This window comes from Acinonyx jubatus, chromosome X, assembly GCF_027475565.1.
Source record: "Acinonyx jubatus isolate Ajub_Pintada_27869175 chromosome X, VMU_Ajub_asm_v1.0, whole genome shotgun sequence".
NCBI classification, from domain to species: domain Eukaryota; kingdom Metazoa; phylum Chordata; class Mammalia; order Carnivora; family Felidae; genus Acinonyx; species Acinonyx jubatus.
This window is the reverse complement of record NC_069389.1, coordinates 18,071,387-18,089,752: the sequence shown is the minus strand read 5'-3', so window position 1 is coordinate 18,089,752 and position 18,366 is coordinate 18,071,387. Positions and strand designations below refer to the sequence as shown.

Here is an 18,366-nt window from a genome sequence, read left to right as displayed (position 1 = left end):
GTTTGTAATCTGGGTCAGAACACTCTTCAAGGCCTCTTGGAGCCCATCCATTTACCGTGCTCCACACAAGGGGCTGGAAGACTATGGCCCATGTAAATAGTTTTACTAAAAACACAGCCATGATCATTTGTTTATGAATTGTTTGTGGCTGCAATGGCAAAGTTGCGAATGGACAACAGAGACCAGACGGCTTGCTAAGGCAAAAGTATTTGCTACTTGGCCCTTTACAGAACAAGTGTACCAATCCCTGATCCACATCTCTGGAGGTTGGCGTGATGTAAGCTATTACAAGCCCAAAAAGTGGATGCGTGCTATATGCTGTTATAAACAATTTTACGGAGGGGGGGGGAATAGGAGTGTTATTGTTTATGTATTATACACATATAGTAAAAGCATGAATCTTAACAGAACACGATGAGATTTTATACAACTATCACCTGTGCAACCCCCTCATAAATAAAGAAAATGTGTCCTGTGCCCCCTCATAGTCAGTACCCCCAACAAAAGGAGCCATTATTTTAACTGCCATCACTTAGATTCATTCACCTAGCCCTGAACTTTCTATGACTGGAGCCATGCAGTGTTTCGCTAAGCATTAAGTCAGTGGCATGCTTACATAAGGTAGAAGGGGGTTTATTCTTCATTGTTGTATAATATTCAATTATAGGACTGTACCACAATTTATTTACCTATCTATTCAAGGACAATAGGTTCTTTCAAGGTTTTTGTTCTTATGAACATTCAACATTCATGTGTTTTGGTGGGCATAAGGATTGACTTACTTTATGAAGAGTGGAACTTCTGGGCAATAGGAGATATCAACAAACTGCCAAACACTTTTCCAACTTGGTTGTACTTTTTTTTAATACATAAAAATACTGTCCTAATTTTTAATTCCTTGAAAGCAAAGGTCAAAAATACCCCCCCCCCAAATTCTCACATTCTGCTGTTCACCCTGTGATGGACTAGCTAGCTATCCTAGGGATTACGGGCAAACTCCAACCTCAACAACGCGCTGGCACTTTTCAAATCCATCTTGTTAAGTCCTCACCGAAGACTGTGAGACTAGGTAACCTCAACGTATGGCCTAAGGGGACAAGAGGGGTCAGGAAGGAAAAATGTCTTGGCCAGGGTCATACAACTAAATCAGTGGCACTCAAGGTCCTTACTGTTTTCCTATAAAAAGCAGGAAGACCAGTTTTGTCGTTATCACAAAGCTAGGAAAACATAAGCGGAGGCAACAATAACCTCAGCTCCTTGTTTTCCCCTCTAACCACCTTATCAGTTCAAATATAATTAAATTCTGCCACGGCTCCTCTGTATAACTCCTCACAGAGTAGACTTAAATCATTACTGTCACACTACACTCTGTGTCCAAAGACACTGCTACCCAGCTTGACAATGGTAGAAAAATAAGAAGTACAAACACAGTGCAAAATTCTAACATTGAAATATGGCCACAAACCATAAAGTTTTGGACAAAGGCATGAATTTGCAAACAAAAAGCAAAAATAATACAAACAAAAAAACCTATAGGCTTTTGTGTTGTCTACTCAAATCTCTACTGCATGCAGAACTGGACTTAAGTGGCATAAATCAGAAAACGGTAATGGGAACTGAATGAAATTCTCATAAATCACGTTACTAAGTATAGTTACATCTTAGATGTGAAACCCAATTAAACAGATGGCCACATGCTGTCAGAATCAGACCCTAATCAATAAAGATGTTCATTTCAGAAAATCACCTCAATTTTTCACTTCTTCACTGAAGGAACAAGAAGGCAGTTGGGGGTGAGGGGAACTCCCAGGAAACCCAGTGGGGAATGTCTAAGAAGGAACTCCACCTGTCTTAATTTGTAGTCCAAAAAGTCAGAAAGAAGAGAGAAAGAGAAAAAGTCACCCAAAGGACTCCTTGTCATCTTGCCTGGTAATGTAATTTACAATGAGAGCAAGCACTGGTCATTAGGAAAATAGAAACAGCTTGAATCTCTTAATTAAAACACTGCTTCAAATTCTTCATTTCAAACCCCTGTGTTCATAAACTTTCCAGAAACCACTGGGTTACCCTGAAAGGGCTGCTTCTTCAGTAAACCTGTGATAGGATCACCTCTTCCCAGACAAGAAAAAGGCTGAGCAGGGGTGAATCCCAGAGGCAAAATATTATTAGGCACATTGAAAACCCCAAAGGAGCCATTAAGCATTCACTGACACTGTTAAGTGAGTGTGGGAACACGGGTGAAGCATCCATCTCAATGCCACTATTGGTGAAAACTAAGTCTACCAATGCCAATAGGCGATGAAAATGAGAGTTGATGAAAACACATCTGTACTCTGTAACATGCTGTATGGCACCCATTTGATGTTATCTGGTAAAGTTAAGTATTTGCATAACCTGTAGGCCAGTAATTCTACTCTTAGTATATACCCAAAACATCAGGGAACAAGCAGAGGAGTATACAGACTGGCAACACTGTCTGTAATGACAAAAACCTGGAGTGGGAGAACATGTAGGTCTGTCAACAAAGTCTGTAGTCTAGGTAAATAATCTGATGTACAGTCATGCAATGGAATATTATACAGCAGGGAAAATGAAAAACTCACTGCCACGTGCTACAAGGATGAATCCTAAAAACATGTTGATTTAGGGGTGCCTGGTTGGCTTAGTTGGCCAGGCGTCCGACTCTTGATTTTGGCTCAGGTCATGATCTCAGGGTTGTGAGATAGAGACCCGCATAGGCCTGCGCATGGAGCCTACTTCGGATCCTCTCTCTCTCTCTCTCTGCCCTCCCCTCCTCATGCTTGCTTGCTCTCACGCTCTCTCTAAAAAAATAAAATTTTTTAAAAAACAAAGTAGCTTTAAATTGCATGCAGTATACCATTTTTATTATGCTATAAAAATAAGCAAAAATAGGTATCAACAAATGGTTTAAAATTTATTTTGAGAAAAAGACAATGATAAGCACAAAAAGCAGAAAACTAGTTACCTCTATAGTGAGCAAGATGAATGGGATGGGGAGAAGCATGGACAGATGTAATGATATGGAGAATGTTCTAGTTCTTGGGGGGTGGTAGGTTCATAGGAATATAATGTATATGTTTTAATATGTTACATATATTCTTTGGCATGTACCAAATATTACATAGAACACTTTCTTTTAAAATGGGTAATCTAGTCCAACTCCATTTTCTGGATCCGGTCCAACCCCGATGGGTCAGGTTTCTACAATGGAGCCAGCCAGCCTCCCGCCAGTTTCTGGACCCCGTCCGGAAGAAGAAATGCTCAAGTCAAGTCTGAAAACTCCTAACAGAAAAGCTGGGATCCAGGCTAAGCAAGGGACTCATCCACTTGCTCTAGAAACAGAGAGAATGCAGGAGCTCAAGGAGCTCGGCAGGCATTTGCTTCAGTTAATGACAAACAAGTTAAGGAGCACTGTGACGCCAGGATCCAGTGGCAAATCCACACGATCGCTTCATGGCCAAAGCTAAACACTCTGAGCGATGAAACACAAAATGATAGCATTGGATAAGAATCCACATAATAAAATAAATATCCATGAGTTCATAAGGCTATAAAAAATATGTGATTGCACAGATAGATGCCCGTGAAAGGACGGTCCCTTCTTTACAATAGAATTCACATTAATACGAATGGAAGGGATGAAATTGAAATTGAGCAATGAGAAAACAGCACAGGGATGCTTGCTGCACACAAGTTTTACTAATGGAGGCTAAAATCAGTGAACGAACAACTGGAGAGAAACAGGATAGATAGAGTCTCAGAGATATAGTTCCCAAGATATTTGCCAACTACACTGGCAGGGAGGATAGCAACTTTACAGTGGAACAACCCAGCAGAAATCATCTTCTCCAAGTGAACAAGGGTAGCCTCACATCACCAGCAATAAGACACATAAATAGCACAAACCCGGTGATATGAGGCACCAAGGAGGATACGGCACCACTTCTGTGACATTCATGCCCCAAATGCATTCACCTCAGTCCTATCGCGTGAAAACAGTAGACAGACACAAACTGAGGGACCTTCCACAAAATGACTGACCAGTACTCTTCCAAGGTGTCAAAGTCATGAAGGACAAAGAGAGACTAAAGAACTATCAACCTCTGTAGGAGACTAAGAAGAAATAATGACTAAATGTAACATGGGATCTTGATAGGATTCTGGATCAGAAAAAGAACTTGAGTGGCCAAACTAGTGATATTTCAGTAAGGCCTGAAGTTTAGTTAATGGTGGTATAGCAATGTTCATGTTCTGGTTCTGATTGTTGCATTATAGTTATGTAAGATGGTAACGCTGAGGGAAGTTAGCTAAAGGATACATGGAAACTCTGTGTTCTGGTTTTGTAACTTTTTAGTAATTGTAAAAGTATCTCAAAGTAAAAAGTGTGTTTTTTTTAAAAAAATGGACAATCTAAAGAATTTTCTATTGCCCAATAGGTTATTCCAACTGTTATTATAATTTATATATAATTCATATCATAAGTAGTAATCATTAATATCTCAAAAATCTTAAGTTCCCATGTAACATATGCAGCTTAATTCTCAATTTGGAGCTATATCAAAACATCAAGGTGCACATGTTAACTATATATACTTTTCGTTGATTATACCTCAATAAAGCTGGGGGACAAAAGTAAGCAATGATTTCACGATAACAATGAGTAGTTCTATAGTAAGGAGTGACATTCAAAGTATTCAAAATATTTAACAACCGATTTTGTTATACAAATTAGTGCAGAAATCAAATATTACCACCATCTGCTTGTTTTACTTCTGTTCATTAAGCTCTCACACCAGTCCTTCAGAAACTGACATTCCCAAAGGTGACCACACGAGGGCGACTCTCATGAGCTGTGCCTGCCCGGAGTGGGCAGCCACAGCTCCGGAGCTGTCCTCTCTGGCTAGCGAGTTCTGCGGGTACGAGGGCGAGCAGAGAGGATCTACAGAGGGCAGGTAGGATGCCTCACTGAGAAGTTGGCACTCAAGCAAAGATTTGAAGGAAATGGGAGCATGAACCATGCAGATCACTTGGGGAATTTTCCCAGGCCAAAAGAGCCTCTACTATAAATGCTAGGAGAGAACAGAGTCCCGCGCTCTAGGAACAGGAAGGAGGCCAGTACAGCTGGAACAGAGGGGAGATAAGGCACCAGTAAGAGGTCTGAGGGCCATCACAACTAATTTGGCTTTTATCCTGAGTGAGATGGGAAAGCGATAAGGGGTGCTGAGCAGAGGAGGGACCTGAGATGATTGTAAAACATCTTAAAATGGCTGCAATATTCTATTTAGAAAAGGCTGAAGGGGGATAAGGACAGAAGTGGGCAGGCCAGTGAGGAAGCTACGTCTCGCGGGGAGGAGGTGGGCCCGTGGCCAAGGGTGGCAAGCATTTGTAAGTTCCATCGCCCACATTCAACAAAGCACACAGAGATGCACTTAAAAGCATGAAATTAGATGTTATCACCAAGCGAGGGAGTGAAGACAAAGACCAGAGGAGGCGCAGAAGGGATGAGAAACCAGCAAGGGCTGAAGCAGGAGCAGCCTCCCCTCCCCACAACAGGTCACTGCCACCCTGCATTCAGATGTTTGTCATTCTCATGAATGTCTTCCTACTTTCACTACAAAAGGATGTACCTCTAGACAACACATAGGAATGTTTTTGCATGCTTTTCAACTTTTTTATATGGTATCACACTTGATAGTATTTCCCCAGTTGTTTTCCCCCCACAACCAATACTTGTGAACTTTATCCATGTGAATGCATGTTGCTCTAGATCACTCAATAGTCACTGCTGTCTGGCATTCCTGTGTGTGAACAGGCCACATTGGGGTCATTTTCCCGCAGACGGACACGTAGGTTATTTCACTATTTCTGCTATGATAAACAACACCGGTACGAGTACTCTCACACAAGCCTCCTCCTGTGAGACTTCTCTAGGGCAGTGGTTCTCAAACTGTGTCAGAGTCACCTGGAAGCCTTAATACAACAGATTTCTGAGCCCCATGTCCAGAGTTTGTGAACGACAGGTCTAAGGTGGGGCACAAGAACTTGCATTTCTTTTTTTTTTTATCATTTTTATTTATGCATTTGTTAATTTACATGCAAGTTAGTTAGCATATAGTACAACAACGATTTTAGGAGCAGATTCCAGTGATTGATCCCCTATGTATAAAACCCAGTGCTCATCCCAACAAGTGTCTTCCTTAATGCCCCTTACACATTTAGTCCATCCCCCTCCCACAACCCCTCCAGCAACCCTCTGTTTGTTCTCTGTATTTAAGAGTCAAGAATTTGCATTTCTAACCAGTTGCTCCATGATGCCATTGCTATCCCTCCCAAGATCACACTTGGAGAAACAAAGCACCGGGGCACATGCCAGGAGGGCAGTGATGGTCACAGACATGCATGGACATCTTCAGCCTTTCTAGGTATTGCCAAATTGCTCTGCAAAGTGGGTGAAGCAATTTACACTTCCACCAGTAATAAGTATGTGTCCCTGCTGCCAACACTTGGTACTGTCAGATTTTTTATTTAATCTGACCTTTAGTCATTTTGTAAACTTATCATGGCATTTTTACCTACACAGTATGTGTAAATAAAAGCCACTTAAGACTTGACATCCTAGGGTCAATTAGAACATTTCCAAGCATTTCTATAGACAGGCCCCTCAGGTTCTATCATCTGCCCAGCTACCTGCTTGTTTTCCCCATCAATCCTAGAAATAAACAAAAATGGTGCAAAGTCATTAAGAACATTATGAAAGACGACTACAGTTTTCTTTTCATGGCCAACTGCCCTGTAGCATTATTTATTGTAGTTCCGTCCTCTTGGGGTTTTTGTTTGTTTTCGTTTCGTTTTGTTTTTACTTAATTAGGTGAAGGAAGTGAAGCAAATCGGGCATATGGATACAGAAACTTAAACTTCCTTCACCCACATACCTGATCACTTTTGGAGGGAAATAAAGAAATCACAGTCAGGGAAAAGTTCCTTCCATTTTGTACCACATTAACAAGGAGACAAGAAGCCAGTACTCACGAATCTGGTTGGTGGATGCACTGTAGAAGGCATTGACGGTCGTGGGATTCGTAAACCATCTGTAGAAAGAGAAGCAAATACCACCAAGAAATCATCATTATCCAGGCGGGAGGGCAACAAGAATGAACACAATGTGGCAAGATTTATTAGAAAATAACCAGCGAGCAATGGGGAAATTACCACCTCGGTTTAGGGTTATTGCTCTGTTCAATGAGCAGCCTCATCATAAACTGAACATGGTTCAGTGAGAATATATTAACATGCCTGCTTATTCACTAGTACTAACTTAACAGAAAAAGTCAGCACCAGTGCTTCTGAAATAGCTTTAATGAGAAATTCTAGAATCTAAAGGGCTCTCCCCATAGATGGAAACAGCAAGAAGCTGATGTTTGGCAGGCCTAGTTCAATGGATCCATGGGGCAGCTAACTTTCTATGCTGCATCACTTCTGACCTGTCCATTCGAGGTTTGGCATTGATGACAACACAGAAATCCATGTAAAGAGAGATGGATAAAGTATAACTATGCCACCCAGAGGTTCTCCCTGCTCCAGTGGACAGTTTACAGATGTAAGCATCCAAAGAGCTAATGAGTCATCCTGCCTCTTTTACTAAGTAGCCGGATTGTTTTGGAATAGTTGCCCACCTTCCTGGGGTTTGGTTTCAGCTATAAAATTAAGATACTGCATTAAGAGGCACACCGGAGTGGCTCAGTCAGTTAAGCATCCAACTCTTGATTTCAGCTCAGGTCATGATCTCATGGCCTGTGAGTTTGAGCCCCACATTGGACTCTGCACTGACACTGCAGAGCCTGCTTGGGAATCTTGCTCTCCCTCTCTCTCTGCCCTCTCCTGCTCTCTCTCTCGCTCTCTCTCTCAAAAAACAAATAAACTTAAAAAACATTTTTTTTAAAGATCCTGCATTAAGCAATCAGGGGAGTACCTTCCAGCTATCAAGAGTCTACATTCCAGGGGCGCCTGGGTGGCTCAGTCAGTTAAGTATCTGACTTCTGCTCGGATCATGATCTCACGGTTGGTGAGTTCAGGACCCAAGTCAGGCTCTGGGCTGACAGCTCAGAGCCTGGAACATGCTTTGGATTCTGTGTGTCTGTCTTCTGTCTGTCTGTCTCTCTCTCAAAAATAATTTTTAAAAAAGTGTCTACATTCCACTTTAAATGCATGGACTACTTAGCTCAGGGCTTCACAAAATTTTTTCTGTAAACAGTCAGATGGTAGACAATTAGGCATTTTGTAGGCAAAGAGGCAAAAATCAAAGATGTTATGTAGGTACTTCTTTCGTAAGAGAAAGGGTTCCACAAAATTTTATTGATAAAGTTAAAAATAGAACAAGTGAGTACAATTTTTTGTAAGACAGCCTGTTAATGAGAAGAATGGAATTCTTTAGAGGCAAAATAACATTTTGCTTAATTGGGATTCAGAGTTAGTGCTTCATATCATTAGATCGACTACAAACATTTATCTCTAAAAATCACTCTTTGCTCATGGGCCCCACAAAAACAGGCATCAGGCAAGATTTAGCCCACAAGCTGCATCGTGCTGACCCCTGATTTAGAGGCCTGTGAGTTTCTGCCCTTTATGATAAAAACCAAGCAATCTGTCTTAAACTAAATTGCTCAAAATAAATTTATATAGATCCCTTTTCAAAACAATCATTTTACTGATTTATATCTAACAGAAGAATTATGGCAAGCTAATAATTTAAGTCAGACTAATATGAAACTGGTAGGAAATCCAAGGGTTGATTCTAGTTGATCGGCCCACACCTTCTCCCTATAAAGAAGTCCACAAATACATCATTCTATTATCATTAGAAGTAACAGTGGCCGTAGGAAACTTTCACTGAGGGCTCACAATGCCCTAGGCACTTCCTATTCATAGTCTTCCCCATAGCAACTGTAGGAATCACTAGCCTATCTCACAGATGAGGACAATGAGACTTAAGAAGCATTATGTACTTGTGCAAGGTCTGCTGTGACTTCAAACCAGTTCTCTTAAGTGTTACAGTATACCGGAGACGTTACTGGAAATCAAGAGAGTGCCTCCTCTAGTCAAAACTGAAACATGTACTCCTTTCCATAAAATGTGTACTCTTTTCCTTCAGAGTTAGGATTAGTATTTCAATAAGCCCCAATGTTTAGCAAACAAACTTACTGGCTGGTCTACCTTCTTGAGGAAACAAGTGGAGGGGAAAACACTTTCATCGTTCTAAGGTCACTACCTGAGGTAGGTGGAATTATGTTCAGGTCCTAATCCCTGGATCCTGTGAAGAGGTTACATTACATGCCAAAAAGGACACTGCAAATACAATTAAGGTTAAGGAGCTTAAAACATGGATGGTCTCCTGGATATCCAGGTGAGCCCAATCTAATCACTAGTCCTTAAAAGTAGAGAACCTTCTGTGTCTGGAGTCCCAGAGATGCCGGGAAGGAAGTCAGATTCCAAGAGTTAAAAGGATTCCACATGCCGTTGCTGGCTCTGAGATGTAGGGACCATGGTGCAAGGATCAGAGAGAAGCCTTTAGAAGGGAACAGTGGCTCCCAAATGACAGCCAGCAAGGAAGTAGGGATGTCAGTTCTGAAACTGGCAGGTAGTGAATCTGCCAACAACTCAATAAGCTTGGAACAAAATTCTTCCCAGAGCCTCCAGCTATGAGCCCAGCCAGCTGACAACTTGATTCCAGTCTTATGAAACCTAGATCTCAGAAACCAGCCAAGGCATCCTGTACTTCTGACCTACAGAACTGTGAGATAACACATTTGTGTTATTTTGAGTTGCTAACGTTGGGTAGTTTGTTACAGCAGCAACAGAAAATTAACACATTACCATACAAAGAACCCAGCATTGGTATGTCTGAAGATTGAGTCAAGTCCTAAATGACAATGGACTGAAGCGTCATAGGTACAAAAGATGATTTATATCCCTAGAGCTCATCCCTTCTCTCCCCTGCCTTCAGCAAAGAATGAACTTGCAAAATGTGAGAATAAGGGCCATGCAGGAAAAATGATGCTAACTGCTGATGAACAAAGGTGGACAAAACAAAGAGATCAAACAATCAGACGGGGCCTGATGGGGCCTCTGAAGCTTCAGCAAGAGTACCTACAACCTCTTATTTCAGGCCCCCGATTTCACCTTTCCTGAATTCCCAGAGCTGGTGCTGTCTGTAAAGTATGTTTGGAGCCTTGATTGTACCCAGAGTTGATATTTAGTGGCTGCACCAGTAGATCTTACCACTTGTGGGCGCTACTGCTGCTTCTTATTGGTCACTGCCCATGCCAAACCAGCCATTAAATATTCTGCATATCTCCCTGATTATATCCAAGTGTATTATATATTTAGTTTTACCATTCTCTAGTATAAGGCTACCTATTCTGATTTTAACATGTGTTTGCAATTTTTTTTGCGCTCCTCCCATTAAGAAGTGGAGTCTACATTCCTCTCCTCTGGATTATGGGCTGGCCTTGGTGACTTGGTTTTAAAACATAAAATACAATGGAAATGACACCACGGGACTGCCTATGCCAGGCAATTAAGGGCAATACAACCTCCCCCTAGTGTGCACACAGGGTTCCTTCCTCCTCTCTTTCTCAGGAACCTGCTCTTTGGAGCTTCTTGCTCAATCAGCACGCTATAAAGAAGCCCAGTATGCAAAGCCAGAGGCAGCCAACAGCCATCATCAGCCACTAGACATGAAAGAAGACCCCTCCCCCATGACTCCAGCTCCAGCCACTCTCTGACTGCAATTACATGAAAGCTCATAAACAACAAGCACCCCGCTGAGCCTAGTGGAGTGGTTTGTTAGACTGCAGGAGATAGATAACTGAAACACTGACAAGTGTTGTTCGTAGATGAAGTTGTAACCAATGGGTTGACTTTTCTCATGAAAATGTTTTGTCTGCCCATCACAACGGTTTTTAAAAGGACTGAACTGGAACTCCTTTAAATGAGGTGTACAATGACTAGTTCTCCACGGTCCCCACCGCCCCCCGTCAGTTTACATTTGTCTACATCACCATCTGTTAACTGATTAGGCCCTGAAAGCATATGTGTTAACACAACTTGTCTCCCAACAAGATGTTAAGCTCTTTATGGGCTAAGACCATTGTCCCAGTGGCATGTGCTGATCAGAAGATCATTACATCTATTGAAATGAATTTATTGCTATATATACATCTACTTGAATAAATGAAAAGTGTCATTCAAGTGCTTTAAATTCTTCTTACCATGACTTTAGGGCGTTCCTGCTGACTGTGTTTGGGGAAGGATTTAGTGGACAAGGTGGGAAGAGGTCTCGTATAAATTTCAAAAGAAAAATATATGGGGATGAAATTATACTGGACAATGGAATACACAAAAGGAGTGTAATAATGAAATACAGTTGTTTAAAGACAAGGACATTGGTACTCTGATTTTTTGAACCATATAAAATAGATATACATCAGGCTAAAGTTTTACATTTTGCCTGTCAGCTCTTAAAGACAGTCAAAGGAATAGGGAATGGTCAAACCATAGAATATTTATTACTTTATTTCTAATATCCTGTAGATTATATCCTTCCCATTCCATGCTATAGAGAATGCTTTTACAAACAAAAATTCTGGGAAAAATCATAATTTGTATAGACATTTGATCTATTTTTACCTATTTTTTGAAAAGATAGAGAAAGAAATTCCAGACATGTCTGGTCACAGCAGAGTGAGAGTGAGTTAATAGGGAAGCTGACTTAAAGCCATTTCTGTCAAAGAAAGGGGATCCTAAGGGAAAAAATTACTTTTGACTCAAGCCAAGCAGTAGAGTAAATCCTCTATTTTTAAGTGAGCTGATGAAGTGACAATTCTGAGAACCAACCCCTCAATATGTACCTTCAGGGATGACCACCCAATTAACTCCATTCTTGCTGACATTTCCCATTGCGTTAGAAACTTCTTAATGCACATTAGTTCGGCTAAAATGGATTCCATGAGAATGAAAGATAAAGGGTATTTATCTCCTATACCCACAAAGAAGCAAAATGTTATTTCAGGGCTTTGTGGAAATATAATCATGATGTGCTATTCAAAGTAAACTAGTGTAGTGGAGCTACTCCAGAATCACTCCCACTAGATTAACTCATCAATTTTCAAAACTAAAAGATGTCGATTAAAGCCAGTGGGTGTCATGAAGCTAAAATTCCCTACAATGCCTGAAAAGGAGCAGCCCAAAATTTCTTCTAAAAAATGGACTATCCTATCCCTTTACCACACAAAGAGGACCTTCAATTTCTTAATGTTACTTTCCCTGAAATAGACACATAGTTTGAGGAAGCAAGAATTAGTACTATTGCATGGATTTTCATTCGTGCATAACTTTTCCAGAAACATTAACCAATTTAAGGTCCTTGTGAAAGAGGTATTTGTTTTTGCTGATGGAGAAGAAAACTACACAGAATCATGCGGTTTGCCTAAGCCCACAAAGTCAGCCAGCATTTTTCCAAGGCATGAATGAAATATGAAAAATAGACAAGGCCCTTCGAATCTGAAAGTCCATCAGTATTTTAGGATGATGGTAAAAAGGACACATTTAGGAGGTTTTCAATTAGCAGCACAGGCCTTGTCACACACCCAAAAGCATAATGACATTTTGAAACTGAATTAACTTGACAGTATCTCTAATATGGAGAAGCACAAACGCCAAAAATTCAGGAAAATACTGGTGACAAAAATGTCTTGAATTATCCACAAACTGCAAGAAGAATCTGAACCGATCTGAAGTAGATCTGAAAGAGCAGGATGATTCACACAGATCTGTGACTACCATCCTACATGGAGATGCTCATCCAGATACTGGAAAACATTTGCTGAGGTTGTCAGATTCAAGGAGCTATCTCTAGAACCCTAAATCTAAAATTTCATTTTTCTTTTACATCTAAAATTTCAATTGACTGATTGAGGTTAGGAATGAAGCAGGAGAGACGGGCTGAGAGACACTATGATGAGAGGAGAGATCCAAGGACATTGGAGCACATGGCTTGAAAGCAGTTGCCTGTCATTTCCAAAGAAGTCTGAAAACCTTCTAACCTATGTTCTTTTGACTGGAGTCAGGGATGGGTAGAGCAATGGTTCAGCTTTAGGCCTACTCCTTAAAGTGAGCACTTTCAACTAACTTTGTGGGTGGATGCTGTAGGAAGGCCAGAAGGGCAGAGGGCAGAGATAGGTAGATTGGGAGCCATGGGTAAGAGGGACAGCTAGTATTCACAGCTTAAGCCAAGGGCTGGTACAGAGCCTCAAGTTTCTACAGTCTAGAAAAGAGCAGGGAGTTGAAAGGGAGAGTAACAAGAGACCCAAAGAGCATAAAAAGAGCCAGTCAAATATCCAGAGACCAGAATATCAGCCAAGGTTAAAAAGTAGGCCATAAAAAAAAAAAGTGGGCCATGGAAACCAGGCTTCCAGCTATGATGATATGAAATAGTCAGCAAATTCCTTCCACAAAAATCAAGTATAAAACTGGACACAATGGTCAACAAACAACCATTTTAGGGCTCTGGGAATTGATCCTCAAATCCAAACACCAAACTGAAAAATGTTTAATTATGAAAAAGTGCTAGAGCTTGGAAGTAAGTAGAACAGGAGTCTGTGGCCTTCTTGCCAGGGACTGCTCCTGCCCTTCCCAGCATGGTCAGTGAGAACTCTGTTCTCTCAGGACAGGTAGGGCGGCTGGCAAATCAGCAGCTTTGTTGCCACAGAGGGTGGACTCAGTTGGAGGTGGAGGTGAAAACCTGCAGCTTTGTCAGCTAAAAGTGGCAAACTTGGCAGAAAACAAATGAAAGGATGCCCACGGCTCTGCCAGCCTGAAGTTACAGTTCCCATTGGGAAGACTGACAGGCGAGCCGGGAATTTTTTTAATATTTATTTATTTATTTTGAGAGAGAGAGAGAGAAAGAGAGAGCGAGCGAACACTTGAGGGGGGAGGGGCACAGAGAGAGGGAGAGAGAGAATCCCAAGCAGGCTCTGCACTGTCAGCACAGAGGCCGACACAGGGCTCGATCTAACAGACCATGAGATCATGACCTGAGCCAAAATCAAGAGTCGGTTGCTTAACCAACTGACCCACCCAGGCAACCCCAAGCCAGAAATTTAAAAGGGAGATCTTAGAAATAAAATAGTCATAGAAGGGTGAGGTAAGATCTCCGCACACCCCTGGCGGCCTGGGACCCTAGACACACATACAGGAAAGATTCAAGCGAGCCCAGTGGAAAGTGAACTCCAAGGCTAACTGAGAAATGTACTCCCAGCCCACACACAGATCAACTGGTAGAGGACAGAAGCCCTCCCTATTCCAGGTGTTTGAGCACAAGGTCTACCCCAATCCCTGGCAGAGCGCTAAGCTGTGCAGGCACAGGGACAACCTCTAGGAAATGAGGCTCAAAAATAAACATAAGAATTTAAAAGATGAGAAGAGACCTCCATGGCCGCCTACTATATAAGGAGATAGATTCTGCAGTCTAAGTCAAGGAAAGTTATCTTTTTTTAAGCCTCAGAAAAATTAATCAGAATCCATAGTTGTTACAATGTAGTATCCAAAATGTCATTTTCAACGACAAAAAAATTATGCTATACAAAGAGAGAAAAGTGTTTAAAAAAATGCAGTCAATAAAAACTGAGCAAGGCCAGATGTTGGGTTTAGCAGACTTGAAAGCAGCCATTACAAATTAGCCTACAGAATTAAATTATATTCAAAGAATTAATGGTAAATATAACAGTGACTGAACAAACAGAAAATCACAACAAAGAGAAACTAAAAAACAACCAAATGGCAATTCTGAAATTGCAAAGTACAATCACCAAAATGAAAAATTTGTTACATGAGTCAAAAGCAAATTTGAAAATGCAGAAGAAACAATCCATGAATTTGAAGACAGATCAACAGAAATTATGCAGTCTGCAGCACAGGGAGAAAAACAGTGGAGAAGTGGGCACCAGCAGAACAGTATCTAAAGTACCAGCAGGCAGAACCAACAGTAATCTAAACCTTACAGGGAACACTGTGTCAAGTGTATTTCAATTAAAAAAAGTGATCTAAACCTCAAGTGAAGATTTCTTAATTGTAAGCCTCTTATTTGATAAGTGGGGATAATAAATAGTACGTACACCTCACAGAAATGACAAGAGGATAAAATTAATTCTAACATGTAAAACACTTCCTGGCACATTGTCAACATAATAATGGTTAGATGCCATCATTAGCATCATACACATGTTGCTAGGGAAGGAAATCATGGCTGGCCTTGGCCCCAAAAGTTCCTAGGGAAACTGCCTACCTATAGGGAAAGTTCCTACAGGCAGCTGGGAGGAAGGGGAATAAATTATAACTGCTATTGGAGAAAAATTATACAGCCATCAGTTCTGTGACACTTACTGCTTCAACAAAATCTTCTAGTTACTTCATAAGTATACAATTACTTCTACATTTGTACCTATAGTTTGTAAGTATTTGTTCTTTTTTAAGATCTTCAAAAGTTTCTGCCTGAGTGTGAAATTCTAGAGCAATTTGTTTTCAATATACATATATTTATAAGTACATCTAGAAATGATTCACACGTTTGTACCCTAATAAGCATTCCTTCAGTATGTTTTGATGCCATAATTAGAATTAAGAACTGATTCATATAATATCACAAATAAGACTTATCAACACCTAACACAGATTTTGCCAAACCAAGGTAACTGGACAGCCAGCTACTCTGACTAGAGGAAATTACAAAATTTGACCTAAAGGGACTTCACTTCCCACCACATATTTATCTCTTTCACCTTCTTTCATTTTTTAATTTTTTTTTACTCACTCTGTTTTTGGAACCGCTTTTCTCAGCCAGAAGAAATCAGACTGTGCTAAATACTTGCGGGTTTGCAGGACATTGCCAAAGTAGTCGGATTCTGAAAACTTGATCTGAATAAAACAAACCACAACCATCATTGTTCAAAGTGCAGATAAAAGAGGGCTCTGCCAACGGAGAGGCTGCACTCCTCACATCACCTCCACCAGTTAGCCCAGTATCCACAAAGCCATGAAATTTCATCTCAGTGATTTTCCTTTCAAATAAAAAGCCCCAAAATCAATACAATGGTTTCTGGATCGCAGTAAAAAACAAGAGAAGCTGCAATAATTTATGATGTGTTTCACTTGCTTTATAATTGAAAAATCTACTTTAACCTTTACAGAACCTATTATCCTAGGTTTGAAATTTCTTGGCTCACCTGAGTCCTTCATCTTTTCTAAAATGGGTACGTTATTTACTTGTAACGTAGGTTCTTCTAATAATATTCAGTTTAGTCAGCTAAAAAACTTCATTTAGCTTATAGATGGTGATTTAGTCAAATGTTAAAATCCAATTTACTGTAATCAGCATTTGTTCATGAAGGGAAAAAAAATCAAAGTGATTCAGGGACTTATTTCCCATCCTGAGCACAATGGAGCCACTAGGATAATTCCATTATTAACAGATATTTGTCTATTACCACACAAAAAAATTCTCTGGTCACCAAAAACTAATGACATTATAGAGGCAAATCCTAGATTCAGCTTACATAGAAAAACAGGAAGCTGATGTCTCACAACAATTTGTACATTACAATTGGGAAACAGACATCAAGGATTCTTGAGTTCCTTATCTTTTTTGGAAGGAGAATGGCAAACAATTTCAATTCTATAGCCACTCTCTACAAAACTAGCAGTACTTAACCTAAATATTATTAAATAATATCTGTATAACAGTAAAAGCAATGGTTTGTAGTAACATCTAATACTTTGGTTTTAAAATGTATTACTGGGGTGGGGCACCTGGGTGGCTCAGTCGTTTGAGCATCCAACTCTTGGTTTCAGCTCAGGTCACTATCTTGTGGTTCATGAGTTCAAGCCCTGCATCGGGCTCTGTGCCAACAGTGCGAAGCCGGATTAATATTCTTTCCCCTCTCTCTGCCCCTACCCTGCTTGCTCTCTCTCTCTCTCTCTCTCTCTCTCTCTCTAAAAATAAATAAATAAATAAACTTTTAATTAATTAATTAAATATATTACTGGGAAAAATAAGAAAAATACATGTTTGAATAAGCAAATAACCAACAGTAATCAAATTCTTATCGGCTATATTTTTTGTGTATTTAAACCATATGATTTTAAAAGCAAAAATTAAAATACAGCAAACTCAAGTATATGAAACCCACAGGCATTACATTATAAATATACACACATGCACACACAACTTGATGGTTATAGATTTGACAGTCACCTATTCGTTGGCCAATGTCTGGCTCTCTTCCCTAACATACAATAGATACTCATTATGTCTGTAGAGTATCTCTGTTAATGATTCATCTTGACCTTTCCAGGGGCCAGGCCAAAATATAAAGGAAGGAGCAAAACAACTGAAGGCACAGGGAGAAATGCAGGAATGAAAGTATCAATTCCTGGCACCTTTGCTGTTCTACTTGATCAACCAATTATAAAGATACGACTTTAAGCTGTCCCTCCATCAGGCCTCTTAGTGAAGTGGCTGATAAACTGTGGTGCAGTCACATAATGGAAAGCAACATGGCACTTTTATTAAAAAGAGTGGCATGTATGCATGAACATGAAATAATCTCAAAAGCGATGCTGAGTGAATAAGGCAAGCTGGGTGTATGAGCTAATTTAAAGTTTTAAAACATGTAAACCAATACTATATGTTGCTTATGGATACGTACCTATGTAGTAAAAGCATAAAGAAATGCATGGGAGTGATAAACACTGAAATCCAGATAGAGTTTATATCTAGGGAAGAGGTAGGTAAGAAGAAAGGGCATCATTAGGTCAAGGTGGATTACAGAAAGAATTTCCATGGTATCTATTTTATTCATTTCAAATGTATATGTGCATTACAAAGCTAATGTAGCCAAGTTTAATATTTATTAAAGCCGATGTGTTCAAAATTTGATTTTACATACTTTTCCAATGTTTGAGATGCTTCAAAATAAAATCTTATAATTGTTTGTATTTAAAAATAGAAGAAATTTATACTCAAAGTCTCAGAAGACACAGAGTAAGCTCCCTGTTTTAGGAGGCAACCTTAACTAACAATCCTAATGCATTCCCGAGTCATATAGTTAAAAGATGTGTCTGCTGTTCAACCCTTAGCCTTTTTTAGCTTTTGTTCCCAAGATAGCTCTGCCAGAACTTTCAGAATGTGATTGTAACTGATGAAAAATTCAGATACATTCTTGGGTTTCTCAACACTTTCTGGGAAATTCTCTCAAAGGAATTTCGTTCAAAAATAGTAACTTTTCAGTAATA

The 18,366-nt window shown here is 40.1% G+C and overlaps 1 protein-coding gene across 2 annotated transcripts in view; it reads right to left on the bottom strand.

Moving 5' to 3' along the window:
* PHEX (phosphate regulating endopeptidase X-linked) overlaps positions 1–18,366 on the bottom strand; it is a 223,280-nt gene that overhangs the window by 45,069 nt on the left and 159,845 nt on the right. For both annotated transcript variants that reach the window (XM_027054518.2, XM_053202160.1), the window contains 2 exons: positions 15,887–15,990; positions 7,051–7,109 (listed from right to left, as the gene is read on the bottom strand). In XM_027054518.2, the coding sequence (XP_026910319.1) occupies positions 7,051–7,109; positions 15,887–15,990 (163 nt within the window). The remainder of the gene's footprint in view (positions 1–7,050; positions 7,110–15,886; positions 15,991–18,366) is intronic.